This window comes from Vulpes lagopus, chromosome X (genome assembly GCF_018345385.1).
Source record: "Vulpes lagopus strain Blue_001 chromosome X, ASM1834538v1, whole genome shotgun sequence".
Taxonomy (NCBI): Eukaryota; Metazoa; Chordata; class Mammalia; order Carnivora; family Canidae; genus Vulpes; species Vulpes lagopus.
The window spans coordinates 6,875,414-6,891,911 of record NC_054848.1 but is presented as its reverse complement, the minus strand read 5'-3'; the positions used below and the strand labels follow the sequence as shown (position 1 = coordinate 6,891,911).

Genomic DNA, 16,498 nt, shown 5'->3' with positions numbered 1-16,498 from the left:
GCTGAGCACCTCCGGGCACCCTGTCACAGCACCCCCCTCCCTCCCGACCTGCCTCTCGGAGTCCCTTAGAACGTTTTCTGGAAAGATCTTTGTGCAGGTGGCCTGGCCTCTGTCACAGCCCCTCGACCCGGCTATGGCTACGGCAGCACCAAAGGAGCCATAAGGACTGTGTGTGTGAGCGAGTGGGGCTCCGAGAACACTCCTTGGGAGGAGCAGGTGCCCCAGCAGGTGCCCGAGCAGGTGCCCCAGCAGGTGGCCGCGGGACCGGCCCAAGGACTCGGCTCCAGGGCGCCAGGCCCGAGGCCGCCCCTGCGCTTCCTCCACCTGGCACCCAGGAGGCTGGGTCCTCTTCTTGAGTCCGCCCCACTCTCTGCTGGGCCGTGCGAGAAATGGGACGACGCAGGCGCTCTTGACGTCAGCTCTCCCCCCGCTTGGAGGGGGCTGCCCCGAGGCCACCAGCAGTCCCCACACGGTGGGTCTGTCTCCTCCCCTCCCTCTCCACACAGGTGACCTGGCCGGCAGCCCCGTCCCCGCCACCGCCTCCTTTTACCCTTTTACTCGGGACCCCTCTGCTGGTCCCCGCCTGGTCCGCAGTGTCTGTCGCAGGCGCCCCTCCGGCCCCCCAGGGCACCTACCCAACCCCGGCAGTGCCCAGAGTTCTGACTACCTCCCGACCTCTCCCTCTGTACCCACGCAGCCCCTCCCCACCCCCGGCACTGTGGGGTTCCAGCCACCTGCCCTGCGCCCCCAGCGCCCCCAGCGCCAGGCCGGGTCACAGCTCACTCCCAGGGGCTGAGACACGACTCACGGCCGCCCCCACACAGCTGCTGCTCCCCTGTTCTTCCTTCTTGCCAAGAGGGACATTACCCCCTGCCCGCCGCAGCCAGGCCTCGTCCGGGACCCCACGCCCTGCCTCTCCCCGACACCCGCCCCCCGACCCTGTCAGGGGCTCCTCTGAGTAACTCGCCCTGAGCCCCTCTCCATCCGCACTTCACTGCCTTGTCACACCTGCCTCCTCTTTCTCCTGAACTAGTTTCCAAGCTCCCTGTTTCTCCGTCTGTGATGCCCCTTTCTTGCACTCTGGGACCAGGAGGATGGAACCCGAATGTCCCTTCACGGCCTGCTGGGTCACCCCCAGAGGGGCTCCGCTCCGCAGCCCGGGCTGCCAGATTCACCTCTATCCTCCCCTTCTGTGAACCCTCCACCAGGCCTCACAGCTTCCCGACCTATCGGGCCATGTTCTCTCCTGCCTCTGTGACTTAAGGAAGGGCTGCTTCTGATTTTAGAATCCTTTCCCTTTTCTCTGCCTGGCAAACTCCTAGAGAACCTTCAAGAACCAACTGGAATGTCACCCTCTAAATCATCCTTCCCTAACCCCCCCTCCTGAGTGATCCCACAGCATCTGATACCCAACCTTAGGGTGGCCACTAAAATATATAGCGATCGCCAACTAGATGCCAGGCATTGGAATATGTGCTTTCATACACACGCAACTCATTCAATATTTGGATATAATGACCTCCATCCTTGTAGATGAGAAGCCAGGTCTAGAAATGTCACCCCAAAGATCACCCAGCCTAAAGGTGTCAAGGGCAGGATGTAATTGATTTGTCTGGTTCCGGAGTCCCCTCATCGCCCTCCACACCGGACCTCTGTATGACACAGCCTCCCACCCAGAGCAGGTAACACTGTAATTGCTTGTCCACACCTCTGCCTCTCCAGCTAGTCCTTCTCCTTCAGAATCTAGCCCCGTATGTGACATGCGACCCTAACCCTGGCTCGGTAACTATCCCATGAGAGCACGGCCTAGCTGTTTGGAGGGATCCTCTTCAACATGTCTTTGATGAGTGCCACCTACCTTCCTGTGTCTGTCGGTGTCCCGTGACTTTTCCCGTAGCCAGTCGATGGTGTGGAAGTCTTCATATGTCCCCACATCAGGGAATGGCTCATCGAGGAAATCCATCAGGTTTCCAGAGCCACTCATCGCTCCTGCATTGACCATACTAGTTACACCTGGGAGAGAAAGCCTGTGATTGAAACCATCATACGGGACATCTGCACAGACACAACAGAAGGAGCCACGCATGGTATTTTCTTATGCCAGGAAGAATTATCTCCACATGGGCCCCTGTGCTGTAATGAATATCTATCCAGTCCGTCTTAGTCGCTTCGGGCTGCTCTAACAGAGCACCATAGACTGGGCGGCTTAGAAACAACAGAAATTTATTTCTCACAGTCCTGGAGACTAAAGTCCAAGACCAAGGCGCTGCAGGTTTGGTGTCCGGTGAAGACCCTCAACCTGGTTCAAAGACAGCCACCTTTCCACTGTGTCTTCACATGCTGGGAACATCAGAGGAGCTCTCCACAGTCTCTTTTATAAGGACACTAATCCCACTGATGAGGGCTCAGCTCTCACGGCCTGATCACAGCCCAAGGGCTGCACCTCCTAACGACTCACGTTGAGGGTTAGGTTCCAACACATAACTTTGGGGAGACACCAACAGTCGGTGTGTAGCACAGTCAATCTTTGTTATTTGCGGTCGTTATGTCCCATAAAGTCACCATGAACACCAAATTAGAGAATTCTGAGGCAACGTCCCTGGGTGATCTGTAGGGCTAGGTTCCTGCAGGCCTCTGGTCACAACTTAGTAAACCGGTCAATATACAGCCTTGCGTTTAGTGTTTTCGCTTAAAGACCTCTTATTGAATATATACTGCTGACTCATTAACACTGAAGTCACGGCCACAGCACTACAAGTCACACCTGAGTGAAGCTTATCTGACAAACGGCTTTTCTCCATGAGGCACGCCGCAGCCTTCCGGCACGCGCAACAGCCAGCGCACGCCAGCATGGCACTCCGGGGCCGTGCCAGACAGCAGCATTACCAACAGAAAGGCACAAAGATGTGAAAGACATGGCACTAGACAGTCTGTACAAAGGACGATTGTTTATAGCCTGAGAGCCGAAATACGATGGCGGAGCTAGGAACGTGCCTTTCTGGGGAGTCAAACTTTTTGCCACTCTGCACACGCACGTGTCTGTGAGTAAGCATGTGCTCACTGGGGGTTACAAGGGACTTTTAGTGAGCAGCCAGATTCACAAATACAGAACCACAAATACTGAAGATCGATCGCATGCATTTCTGAAAAATCTCAAGTTCCGCCAAAGCAAGGGAACATAGGCAGCACCCTCTGTGACCTCAGCAACTTCTAACCAGACACGTCTCCAAGGGCCAGGGAAGCAAAGGCAAAAACGAACCATTGGGACTTCATCAAGATAAAAAGCTTCTGCACAGCAAAGGAAACAGGCGACAAAGCCAAAACACAACCAAACCGGCAGAACGGGAGAAGATCTTTTGCAAACTTTGACACATCAGATAAAGGGCTCGTATCCAAGATCTATAAAGAAATCAAACTCAACACCCAAAAAGCAAACAATCCAGTCAAGAAATGGGCAGAAGACACGAACAGACATTTCTCCAAAGAAGACCTACACACGGCCAACGAGCACATGAGAAAACGCTCCGCATAGCCCATCAGGGAAGTACAAATCGAAACCACCATGAGATCCCACCTCACAGCAGTCAGAATGGCTAAAATTAACAAGTCAGGAAACAACAGATGTTGCTGAGGATGTGGAGAAAGGGGAATCCTCGTACACTGTTGGTGGGAATGCAAGCTGGTGCAGCCACTCTGGAGAACAGGATGGAGGTTCCTCAAAAAGTTGAAAATACAGCTGCCCTACGACCCAACAACTGCACTACTGGGTGTTTATACCAAAGATACAAAGGTAGTGATCCAAAGGGGCATCTGCACCCCAACATTCATAGCAGCCATGTCCACAATAGCCAAACTGTGGGAAGAGCCCAGATGTCCGTCGACAGATGCATGGATACAGAAGATGTGGCATATATCTACAATGAAATACTACTCAGCCATCAAAAAAATGAAATCTTGCCATTTGCAATGGTGTGGATGAAACTAGAGGATGTTACACTAAGTGAAAGAAATCAGAGAAAGACAATTATATGATCTCACTCATATGTGGAATTTAAGAAACAAAACAGAGGATCACAAGGGAAAGAGAGGAAAAAATAAGATGAAATCAGAGAAGGAGACAAACCATGAGCCTTTTTAAGATTTTATTTATTCATGAGTAACACACAGAGACAGAGAGAGAGAGAGAGAGAGAGAGAGAGAGACAGAGACACAGGCAGAGGGAGAAGCAGGCTCCATGCAGGGAGCCCGACGTGGGACTCGATCCCGGGTCCCCAGGATCACACCCTGGGCTGCAGGCGGCGCTAAACTGCTGCGCCACCGGGGCTGCCCAAGACTCTTAATCATAGGAAACAAACTGAGGGTCGCTGGACGGGAGGTGGGGGGAGACAGGGTAACTGGATGACGGGCACTAAGGAGAGCACGTGATGTGATGAGCACTGGGTGTGATATGCAACAGATGAATCACTGACCTCTACCTCTGAAACCAATAATACATATGTTAATTCACTGAATTTAAATAAAATAAAATAATAAAATGCCCCCCCCAAAAAAAACACGGTGTCAAAACAAGAGGGCTGGAGAAGCAAACGGGGTTGAGGCACACCACTCCAAATCCGATCACTGCAACCAGACCAACCACTGCTGCTCTTGTCAGATAAAGTACAGCACTCGGGCAGACAGCCCGTGTGTCATCACTGCAGACATTCGACATGTACAGCAAGAGCAGGGTGGCATGCTGGCGAGACATTAACTCACTGGTGGAAGCCAAGGCAATCCACAGAGACAGGGGGTAGGGTGTAGGGGGGACCCTGGAGATAGACGAGGAAATAGGACAACCTGCCACATGACCCATGCTATGGTCGGAACATCTGTGCCCCCTCAAAATTCGTACGTTGAAATCCTATCCCCCAATGTAATGGTATTAGGAGGTGGGGGGCTGTTGGGAGGTGACTAGATCAGGAGGGCAAAACCCTTGTGAATGGGATTAGCACCCTTATAAGAGAGACCCCAGAGAGCTCCCTCACCTCTTCTACCGTGTGAGGACACAACAAGAAGTCTCTGAGAAGAGGGCCCTCATCCAACAGTGCTGGCACCCCAATGTCAGACTCCCAGCCTCCAGACCTGAGAAATAAATGTCTATTGTTTCTAAGCTGCCCAGTCCGTGGGATTTGATTATAGCGGCCCAAACAGACTAAGACAAGCCAAGAGCCATGCCAGGCTGGCAGCACACTGCCCTGGGCAAGGAAGCCCTGGATACAGACGCTCACTTTTAATTTTTCTTAAAATACACTCAAAAGGGCTCCCGCTGCCAGGACAGTAGCCAAGCTGAGAGTTTCTCTTTTTCCTGCCTAAGATAACAATTCCACTCCCACTATCCTGGCTCCCTGTGTCTGGAAAGGAACCGCAAATAAACCAAGACACCTTCCATGTTATACCACCCTCAGAGCCTGATTTACAGATCACATAGGAGCTAATGCGAGATGTAGAAAATGCTTTGCAGCAGGACCAGCGCTCCCCCCCAGTTAGCAGGAAAAAAATAATGCACTTTCACAAAGACAAGAGGTTGGAATAAGCACTAAATAAAAATTACTTTGGCAAAGAGCATGGAAATTTGAATTACAGGATGAGGACCACAAAAGTGCCGGAGTAGATGGTTAAAGAGGTGAAGGGTAGTTATAAAAATATTTGAGCATAGGCTTCTCTCTTTGCTTTATGTATTTTTATATCTGGAGGACTCAACCATGACCTGATGAAACTGCATTTTAATCAAATTGAAAAGTCGCTATGGGTAAAGCGGGGTAACCACCTTACAAGCAATAAAGTGGTGATAGTGAGTGATTTATTGACCGTCTGTGCAACTCGGCTGCTTTAAAACTTTAAAAGTTTGAGGTCTGAGCTATGCCAAGCTGAAAACTATACCCGTTGATGAGTACCCAGGGAAGAATCATGTTGCATAAGTCAGTAGCAACCAATAATAAAAGGGAAGGAGTAAAATTAGAAAGCCAAGATTTCATTCTCATTTCTACAAAAACAAGGTGGTAAGAGCTTTGTATTATATGTGGCACCGAAAACCTCTGATGGGAAAAATAAGGGAGCTGTTGACCCACAATCGGGAGCCCTCGTGAGAAAAACCAAACCAGCAGATAGAAGAACAGCAGAGACTTGGACATTCTATTAAAAGGGAGTTCATGTTACCTGAAATTTAACCAAATCTCTAGTCAAGCAACAACTCCAGGCAATACAGGTTGAATCAAAAAGTCACTCTTGAAAACAACATCTTTAAATTTTGACAGAGCGTGTCATGGTCGTGACAATTAGACACATGATTGGTAAAGGAAAACAAGCAAGATGTAATTCATAGATCTAGTCCAGGCCTCCCTGGGAGCCCAGAAGGAGGTGGTGAGGTCACTTCTGACGCTGGGATTAAGAAAGACAGGAGGGTCCAAGAGAAGTATAAGAAGAGGGCATCCAGGTTAGAAAAACGGAAAGAATTCTATCTGGAATCCATTTGGGGGATGTGGATGGATAAGGAATGAGAATCTGGCCAAATAAGGGAGCAATAAGGAGTGAAGTCCAAGGACTTGCTGAGAAATCAACTCAACCTATATAAGCTCATTAGGGCACAAGGAACAACCCCGAGGGATCCCTGGGTGGCGCAGCGGTTTGGGTTTGGCGCCTGCCTTTGGCCCAGGGCGCGATCCTGGAGACCCGGGATCGAATCCCACATCAGGCTCCCAGTGCAGGGAGCCTGCTTCTCCCTCTGCCTGTGTCTGCCTCTCTCTCTCTCTCTCTCTCTCTCTCTCTGTGACTATCATAAATAAATAAATTTAAAAAAAAAAAAAAGGGAACAACCCCGAATGGATACAAATTGTCATTTGTGCCTTAGTCGGGAGCCCTTCCTCCTTTATCCGTTTTCATTTCTTCTCTCCAATAAGAGCGCTTCTGCTGGCAGACGACTCCCAAGCTTATAGCCTCGAGGCCTTGGTTTTAGGATGGACAACATCCTGGGACCTGGATCTGAGACTCCTACTCGGTCCAGATCATCCAGCTCAGGGCTCAGCCAACTGCAGCTTGTGGCCTGCAGCCTGGTTTCGTAAAGAAAGTTTGAGCGGAACGCAAGACACGCCCAGGCATTTATATATTGTCTCTGGCTGCGCTCAGATTACGCGAGCAAGTAGTTACAACAAAGACTACGTGGCCCACAAAGCCTGAAACGTTTACTACTTGGCCATTTACAGAAAACATTTGCTGATCCCTGATCTATGTATGCAGTGGACTGATTACAAAAATGCCCATATCCTCTGCCCCTCCCTGTACCTGCCACACTTTCAGTGGGAGTTCCGGGTCCTCTTCATTAAGAGGTGGTGTCTACTCCTCCAACCCACTGAATCTGGACTGGCCTGTGGCACGCAGCAGAAGTGACGAGCATGCATGTGTGTCCCAAGAGGTGGTTGCTTTTCTGGGAGGGGACCTCTGCCTCTGCCATGAGAAGAAGCCTAGACTAGAATGCTGGAAGATGAGCGACCACATGGAATCGAGCCAGGTGGGTCAGCTCAGCTGAGGCCATTCTAGATCACCTAGGCCCAACCAAGCACAGATTCCTGAGTGAACCCAGGCAAGATCAGCTGAGTTTGGCCCAATCAAATCACCCAGCCACCCACGGACCCTGAGAATAACTGGCTATTGTTTCAAGCTACTGGGTTTTTTGAAGGAGTCGTCCTGTAGTAACAGTATTTAATGTTGTTACTTGGGCTCCGAGGGAGAGGATAATGAAGACAGAGAAGTTGGCTGTGGCATCACAGACCGACTCTGAGGAGGAGGACAGGAACAATGATTGATGACAAAACTGCCAACGGAGATGGGATGGAATCCCATCTGGAGGTAGGTGGCCTGACAAAATAACACCTCTCCTACACAACCATATTTACCTATAAAGGGACTTTGGAAGATACTCGGGGCATCTAGATCTTTTATCCAGTCCTTTCTGGCAAGAAAGTTATCTAGGAGTTTGGTCTTCCAGGAGGACGACTCTGAGTGGCAGGGGGCAAAATGTTCACCAACAGATGATAACAACAGACCCCGTCCAGTAAAACTCACTTCACCCAGGGACCAATGAACACAGCATGCGTTAGCTGTGATGGCAGCACTGATGTGATTTATGACTTTGATGTTGAAAACAACTCTGGACGGCTTGGCTCACTCTCAATACAGGGATCTGTATCATTTAAAGGAAACCTGGATTTTGCCTGGTTGGATATTGGCAACAACAAAACGGTTTCTAGAAGATGAAAGAAAGCAGGAAATCTCCCAGATCAAGGTAAAGAAGGACAGGTTCTAAGTACAATAGAGGCCAAATTGAATACAGAGCACCCCATGCCAGGCTAATAAGGATTATCAGCATGGCAGGCAGAAAGTGGTACGTCTGAGTGTGCTGTTTCCCCCACCTAGAACAGCTTTTCTACCCTCCGCCTGGAAAGCTTTTCTATTCAACGTCCAGGATTCTGCTGTTTCCTCTCTCTCTGTGTCATGTGCATTCATTTCCCCAGAGAGAGTTGGGGGCTTCCTCCTTGGCAATCAAAAGTCTTCTCTTTTTTTTTTTTTTTGAACAGCAGTTAACTAACAACACAAGATCCACCCTCTTAACAAATTTTAAAGGTATGGCACCATGTGCGCAATGTCCTACAGAGGATCTCTAGAAATTTTCCGTCTTCCGCAACGGACACTTCCTACACAGTGAACCCCGACTCCCCATTTCTCCCTCCAGCCCCTGGCAACCACTACCTTCTGCTTCTATGAGTTCGACTCCTTGAGATGCCTCCTATAGTGGAAACTGCGCGCTGTGTCCTCCTGCGACCGCCTGCGGCAGGACTTCTTTCCAAAGGCCACTGTACGTGCACGTCACATTTTCTTTGTCCACCCATCCGCTGCTGGGAATTTAGGTCGCCCACTCCCCCCATCCTTCGCAGCGGACCACGATGCCCTCTTTGCCCACCTGTCACCAGGGAGGGGCACAGCCGCGGGCCGAATCCAGCAGCGCCCGGCGCTGGAAGGGGAGGGGGGCGCAGGGCCGCGCGGGCGACAGCTGCTGCCCGGCTGGAAGGGCCACGGAGCGGGGATACCTCGCATCCGGCCGTCCGCCCGGCACGTCAGCAGGACAGCAGGGGACGGCACTGCCGCGGGCCTCCTGCCACCCACCCGCGGCTCTTCCCGGGGTTCTGATCCTCTCTTCCACCTGCCCAGCTCGTCGGGGAATTGGCCAACAGGGGTTGGCGGCGAGGAGCGCGGCCTGCGTGGGAGAGGCCCCGGCCGGCCGGGCCGGGCCACAGCTGGAGGGGCTTCGGCGGCGTCTCATCGCGGCGCCCAGGGGAGAAGCCCCCAGATGCCCGCCCACGGCGGGGGAAGGACATCGGGGTCTAGACCCCACCCGCACACTACAGGGCGGGAGCCGGCAGAGTGCGTCGTCCTGCGGGCCAGATCCAGCTCCCACCTGCTTTTTTTTTTTTTTTTTAATTCACTTAGCCAACCTATAGAGCACCATTAGTTTCGGATGCAGTGGTCGTGATGCATCAGCTGCACGTAACACCCAGTGCTCGTCACATCACGTGCCCTCCTTCATGCCCGGCACCCAGTGATCCCCTCCCCCCACCACCTCCCCCCCAGCGACCCTCAGTTTGTTTCCTATGATTAAGAGTCTCTTATGGTTTGTCTCCCTCTCTGAGTTTTTCTTTAACATTTTATTTATTTGAGAGAGAGTGAGTGAGAGAGAATGAGCAGGAGAGAGGGAGAAGCAGACTCCCCACTGAGCAGAGAGTTCAACATGGACCTTGATCCCAGGACCCTGAGATCATGACCTAGGCCAAAGGCAGACACTTAACCAACTGAGCCACCCAGGTACCCCACCGATTTCTTTCTATTCAGTTTTCCTTCCCTTCCTCTGTGATCCTCTGTGCTATTTCTTATATTCCATATATGAGGGAAGCCATATGATCATTGTCTTTCTCTGATGGGCCTATTTCACCCAGCATAATACCCTCCAGTTCCATCCATGTCAATGTAAATGGTGGGTATTCATCCCTTCTGATGGCTGAGGAATATTCCATTGTGTGTGTATATATATATATATAGACCACATCTTCTTTATCCATTCATCTGTTGATGGCCATCTGGGCTATTTCCATAGTTTGGCTATTGTGGACACTGGGATGCAGGTGCACCTTTGAATCACTACATTTGCATCTTCGGGGTAAATACCTAGTACTGCAATTGCTGGGTCATAGGGTAGCTTTATTTTTAACTTGAGGAAGCTCCATATTGTTTTCCAGCGTGGCTGCACCAGCTTGCATTAAAGAATGAACGGGTCAACCAGGAAATTAAAGAATTTTAAAAGTTCATGGAAACAAATTAAAATGAAAACACAACTGTTCAAAACCTTTGGGACACAGCAAAGGCAGTCCTAAGACGGAAGTATATAGCAATACACGCCTTTCTCAAGAAACCAGAAAAGTCTCAAATTCACAGGCTAACCTCACACCTAAAGGAGCCAGAGAAAGATCACCACCTGCTTTTGTATGGCTCACGAGCTAAGAATGGTTTTTACATTGTTCTTAATAATCGAAAAGAGGAATGATATTTTGTGACACACGAAGATCATGTGAAATTCAGTGTCAAAATGAAGCATTATGGAAACACAGCCCCAGTCGCTAATTTGTATATTGTCTCCTGCTGCTTTCTACATGGCAAGGGCCAAGTTAAATAGTTCCAACAGGCCACCCAGCCCACAGAGCTTCAAACAGTTATGGTCTGGCCCTGAAGAGAAAAAGTCGGCTGCTATAGAGCAAAGAGAATGAACAAAGGATAATGACACCCAACAATGTGGATACATTTTACAACATAATGTAAAACAAAAGCTGGAAATAAAAGCTGCCATTTATATAAAGCTCAAAAGCAGGCAACATTAATCTGTGGTGTGAGGGTAGGGATAGTGGTTACCTTTCAGGGGTGGGATAGGGCCTGGAAGGGGCCAGAAAGGACTTCTGGGGGCCAGTTGCGTGCTGTTCCTTGATTTGGGTGCTGGTTATGTAGGTGAGTTCCCTTTGCAAAAAACTTATGGAGGTGCACACTTAGGATTTTTGCATTTTTATAGATAAAAGGCTCAGTTAAGAAATGTGATTTCAGTCTGGCAGCACCTCAAAAGGTTAAACAGAGTTTCCACATGACCCAGCGGTTCCACTCCCAGGCTCATACCCAAGGGAACTGAGAACATGTCCACACAAACACACACAAATGATCAGAGCAGCCATATTTCTATCCTAACCAAAAAGTGAAAACAACCCAAAAATGCCATCAACTGATGAATGGACTAGACCCCAAAAATGAAACTAAGGGACCTTACTAGCAACGTTTCAACCTGGAAGCTTTGGGAAAATTGAAAAGGTCATTTCTAACACACACACACACTTTGAGGTTTATAGGATATCCTACAATCAGAAGTTTCTCCAACTAATTAGCTATCCTAATGCTTTAAGATTCCAGATGCCTTTGGCTCATGAATGAAGATAGGATCACCACAGCTCTAACAAAGTGCTAGAGCTAGAGGTCACCCGTATTCACAAGACACTGCAAAAAAAAGCATAGGACCCAAGGAAGAAAGGATCTAAGAATATGGAGTTCAGAGCCAGATCTTGATTAGATGGCACCAAAAAAAAAAAAAAAAAAAAACCACCAAACACCAAAAACTCAGAAAAGCTTCATTTCTTGCAGCTTTTCTAGAAACTCCAAAAGTCATCACAAGCAGCCACTACTAAGTCCGTCTTCTTGCAGCCCCTTGTGCCGGTCGCTACTCTAAAGACCACCAGGCTGGGCGCCCCCGGTCTCAGCGGGGGTGTCATCACACCACATGGCCACCAGCAAGTGCTCTGCTAGCAGCCTTTTGGCCTGGGTACCCTCAAGTCCCCGAGGAAGGTCCTGTGGGCCCAGGAACACATGCGGGGACTGCCTCCTCCTTCCCCATGTCTCTTAGACATGTGAGTCCCACCTCTGCTCAAAGAGAAGGCAGGACACCCTCCCCACCCTGCCCTGCCTCACCCGCTGTCCTTCCTTGGCCTCCTGTAGCTGGAAATCCCACCTCAGGTCCTGAAAACCTCCCACCTCCAGAGCCCGCGGCTCTGGCTCTCTGCCCTGAGCCACTGGAGGGCAATCACCCATGGCCACACCTGTCACCTTTGGTGGCTTCTCTTCTCCTACCCATGCTCTGACTCAAGTGCTTCCCAAACTGTGCTTGCAATGGGTAAGTCACCTCAGTGCGAGGCCTGCATTACCATGACGGTCGGCGTGACCAGCTAACTTGACCCCTTCGCCATCCAGCCTCTCCTCCGAGGGCGGCCAGGCCAGCTCCTGACCCGTACTCAGTCCTCGGACAGGGGAGGGAAGCAGGAGCTTAAACTGAACGAAGAAACCCCCCACCCGCTGCCTTTATTCTGACCCAGGATCTCTGTCACACACCACCAGGACACACCTAAGGGGTGTGATCCAATACAAACTCATCGCTAGCTTCAAATTACACAACAGAGTGTGGTTCTCTCAACTCGCTCATGTGGACAGAGCAAGGAAAGGGTTACTGCCATGAAATCCGAGGCCGTCACAAACATCTGTTTATCTGCCATTTCTGCTGCCCTGAATTCAAAGATTAAAAGAGGAAGTTTAAAATATAACAAGTAGGCGGCGTCTGGGTGGCTCAGTCGGTTAAGCGTCTGACTCGTGATGTAGGCTCAGGGCATAATCTCATGGGTCTTGATCTCCTGGGTCGTGGGATGGAGCCCTGGCAAAGGGGCTCCAGCATTGGTGCTGGGCTCTGCCGCGGCAGGGGGTCTGCTTGAAATTCTTTCCCTCTGCCTCTTCCACCACTTGTGCGTGGATGCACATGCGCTCTCTCTCCCTCTCTCTAAAAGAAATTTTTAAAAATAATTTAAAAATAAAAATAAAACATAACAAATGCACCAGGATTTTCTGTCCCCACAAAGTACACACACACACACACACACAGTCTCTCTCTCTCTCTCCCCCCCCCCCAACCAGCCCATGATAAGATACAGAAAGGCAGCATCCATCTGTGGCTCTCCCTGTGCCTCCAGGCCCAGCAATGGCCTGTACAGAGTTCCAGCCACACACAAAGGAAGTTATAGGGAAGCCTTGACCTTGGTCTCTTCACCCACAGTTGTAAAACCACCGCATGGCCACATGAACATGAACTGCCCTATACATGTGGCTTTGTTGTCGTCACCCAATTTCTAGAGTAACTACTGTATCTGAGGCTGCCAGTGCCCCACCCATATCCCTCAAAACCTTCTAGTAAGCTCCAGCTTATTTCCAACTGAGATCATTGTTTCAGGACCCACAGAAAGGGGCTCTGCTGACATGGCCTGCCTGAAGTGCATTATTAGGAGCAGGTATTAACTGATACCTCTCAGGAACTGGTATATAAATACCCCCACTCCCTCACCCTTGGAATGGAGTCATTTCAAGGTATGTGTTTCTTTTTTTTTTTTTTTTTAAAGATTTTATATACCCATTCATGAGAGACACACACACACAGAGACAGAAAGAGGCAGAAACACAGGCAGAGGGAGAAGCAGGCTCCACGCAGGGAGCCTGTGCAGCACTTGATCCCGGGACTCTAGGATCACACCATGGGCCAAAGGCAGGCACTAAACCACTGACCCACCCAGGGATCCCAAGGCATGTGTTTCATAGCCAGGCAGGAAAGATTTACCACTGCAGGCTTGAGACTGCTCCCCTTGGGAAGGCCTGCTGCTGGCAAGGCTGGCAAGGCTGGCCCTTGGCTGGCATGTGGAAACCTGGATTTCAAGAAGCTCCCACCATTCCCAGAACTGGTAAGAATGGCTCATTGTGACTACACTGGTTGTCCAAATAATATAATTTATGCTGAACTCCTGCTTTCCTTCTAAGAGCCTGGAATTTTGATAATGAGCTAGACGGAGAGTACCTGCAGGAACAACCTCCAATAAATCTCATGGGTACTGGGGCGCCTGGGTGGCTCAGTGGTTGAGTGTCTGCCTTCGGCTCAGGGTGTGATCCCGGGGTCCGGGGATGAAGTCCTGCATCAAGCTCCCCACAGGGAGCCTGCTTCTCCCTCTGCCTGTGTCTCTGCCTCTGTGTGTCTCTCATGAATAAATAAATGAAATCTTAAACAAAAACCTCATGGGTACTAAGACTCTAACAAGCTTGCCTTTTCCCTTTGCTGACTCTCCCCTACATTCCTTACGATAATAAGCCAAACCCCGAAAACAACCACATGCTGTCTTTTGAGTACTCCTAGTTGAATCCAGAGATGATCCTGAGGACCTGGGACACAGCAGGCTGTTTCCTAGAGTTTCCAAAGCGTAGCATTAGCCAACAGTTGCCCATTGGGTGAGCTGCATTAACAGCCCAGCATCTCATGGCCACCTTCTTTTCCTGGTCACACTTGCCCATGCCCCTCCCAGGAGCCCCTGCATCTCCCAGAGAGCTCCCTGCACTGGGATCCTTGTCTCAGGGTCCACTTGTGAGAGAATCCAAGTGAAGGCAGTATGGCATTTTCTACTTCATCAACCAGTATGGCCTTTGCCTACGTGAAACCCATGAGTGATGTTTTCATGGCTCTGTAAAAACAGGCAAAATCTTCATGACCTGGGGCTAGTTATCAGAGTTATCAGAGAGGACACCAAAAGTGTGATCCATAAAAGAAAAAAATGGGGGGCACCTGGGTGGTTCAGTCTGCCTTTGGCTCAGGTCATGATTCCGGGGTCCTGGGATCGAAGCCTGCATGGGGTTCTCTGCTCAGTGGGGACTCTGCTTCTGCTTCTCCCTCTCCCTCTCCCTCTGCCCCTCCCCCTGCTTTCTCTCTCTGTGTGTCAAATAAATAAATAATATATAAAAAGAAAAAAAAATGGATGAATTATACCAACGGGCAAAGTCAAACTTCCCATCCCTGTAAGAATTCGGAAAACCCTGGGATATATTCAACTGATTCCTACGGAAGAACAGTCCACCAACAAAAAGGTCCAGGCTGTGCTGACGCCTCTAGCAACTGTGGGACAACCTGAGCTTCAAAGTGGCCTGCCGTATGCTCCTCGACAGAACACTGGTGGCTGATCACCGCCTGGAGATACAAAGATTCCAGTGTGCATCAGCATGACCAGCAGAGCTGGCTCCAGGGCCCACCCCGGTAGCTCTGGGGTGGGGCCCAGGGATCTGCATTTCTACCAAGCTCCCAGGGAGGTTGATGCTGCTGGCACATGGGCTGTACTTGGAGTGAACCACTGGCCCCTTAGCCCTTTGTCCCCTCCTAATCCCCACTCTCCTGCGTGCCCTGCATCCTTCCCATGGTGTTTTAAACGCTAATGTTTTTAGTATTGATCTTATTTATAAATTACATTTTGCTGGAATAATTACTTACAAGCTCGCTTCCTCCCATAACTGATTGTGAGGTCCTTGAGGTCAGCGGCCTATTACACTCTTAATTATTACCTGGACATTTGAGGAAGTGTTTGCTGAGCCCTGCTCTTTGGGAATATTATCCACCAAACCCAAAAAGCTTAGCCAACCACATGTACTATCTCTAGTCAACAAAACACATTGCTGACACTATAATCCATCTATAGATATAAAACCCTATGGAACAGTCAGCTAAACGCTTTCGACATCACTGCACAGACATGCTCAACAACACACACAAGAAAGACATTTCCTCTGTGCATACACTTAGGACAAAAAGAATATATAAACTAAGTCGAAGTCGCTATACATATAGAATGTGGGTAGCTTTAAAACATTTCTTAGACTATATATCACTTTTCACATGCACTATCCCACAGTTTTATAGTTTGTAACAATGCAAGTCTGAAGAGCACAACGTGCTTTCCCTACTAGGTTTGCAGGTTTTTCTTTCAACTGCTCGATTCATCTTGATTTTCCTTTATTACTTTTCACCCGTGAAAAAAGTTGAGCTGACAAATATACAGACAGGTATCCTGCCGAGTACAGCAGCCCAGGGTCCTGGCTGATATCCAGCCGCAGGGACTTGACAGGGAATCACTGGGGCCCCAGGAGTGGACTTTGAACCCAGGGTAGTGGCTAAAAGCACCACAAGCTGAACAGTTCCTTTAGGCAAACCCTTCTTCACCATTCTTTTTTTATGTTTTTTTTTTACATTTTTTAAATTTAAATACAATTTACCAACATATAGTATAACACCCAGTGCTCATCCCATCAAGTGACCTCCTCATCCAAGTGAGGGAGGCAATAGGGACATTGGTTGAAAACTCCCTTAAGCTCTCTCAAGAAGTTTCTCTGAAATAAATTTGGATTAGATTATCAGAACATTTACTATAGGAATTCCAGTTCTACACAAAGATTTAAACTATTAGTCTACAATCCCAGATAAAGAAGCTCAACAAACTCCAAGCACCAGGAGTAAATAAATAAACAAAACAAACCACAC

The 16,498-nt window shown here is 49.5% G+C and overlaps 1 protein-coding gene across 2 annotated transcripts in view; it reads right to left on the bottom strand.

Moving 5' to 3' along the window:
- The window catches only part of CLCN4 (chloride voltage-gated channel 4), a 67,453-nt gene that overhangs the window by 37,341 nt on the left and 13,614 nt on the right, over positions 1–16,498 (bottom strand). For both annotated transcript variants that reach the window (XM_041741181.1, XM_041741182.1), the window contains one exon: positions 1,859–2,013. In XM_041741181.1, the coding sequence (XP_041597115.1) occupies positions 1,859–2,002 (144 nt within the window). In that variant the 5' untranslated portion in view covers positions 2,003–2,013. The remainder of the gene's footprint in view (positions 1–1,858; positions 2,014–16,498) is intronic.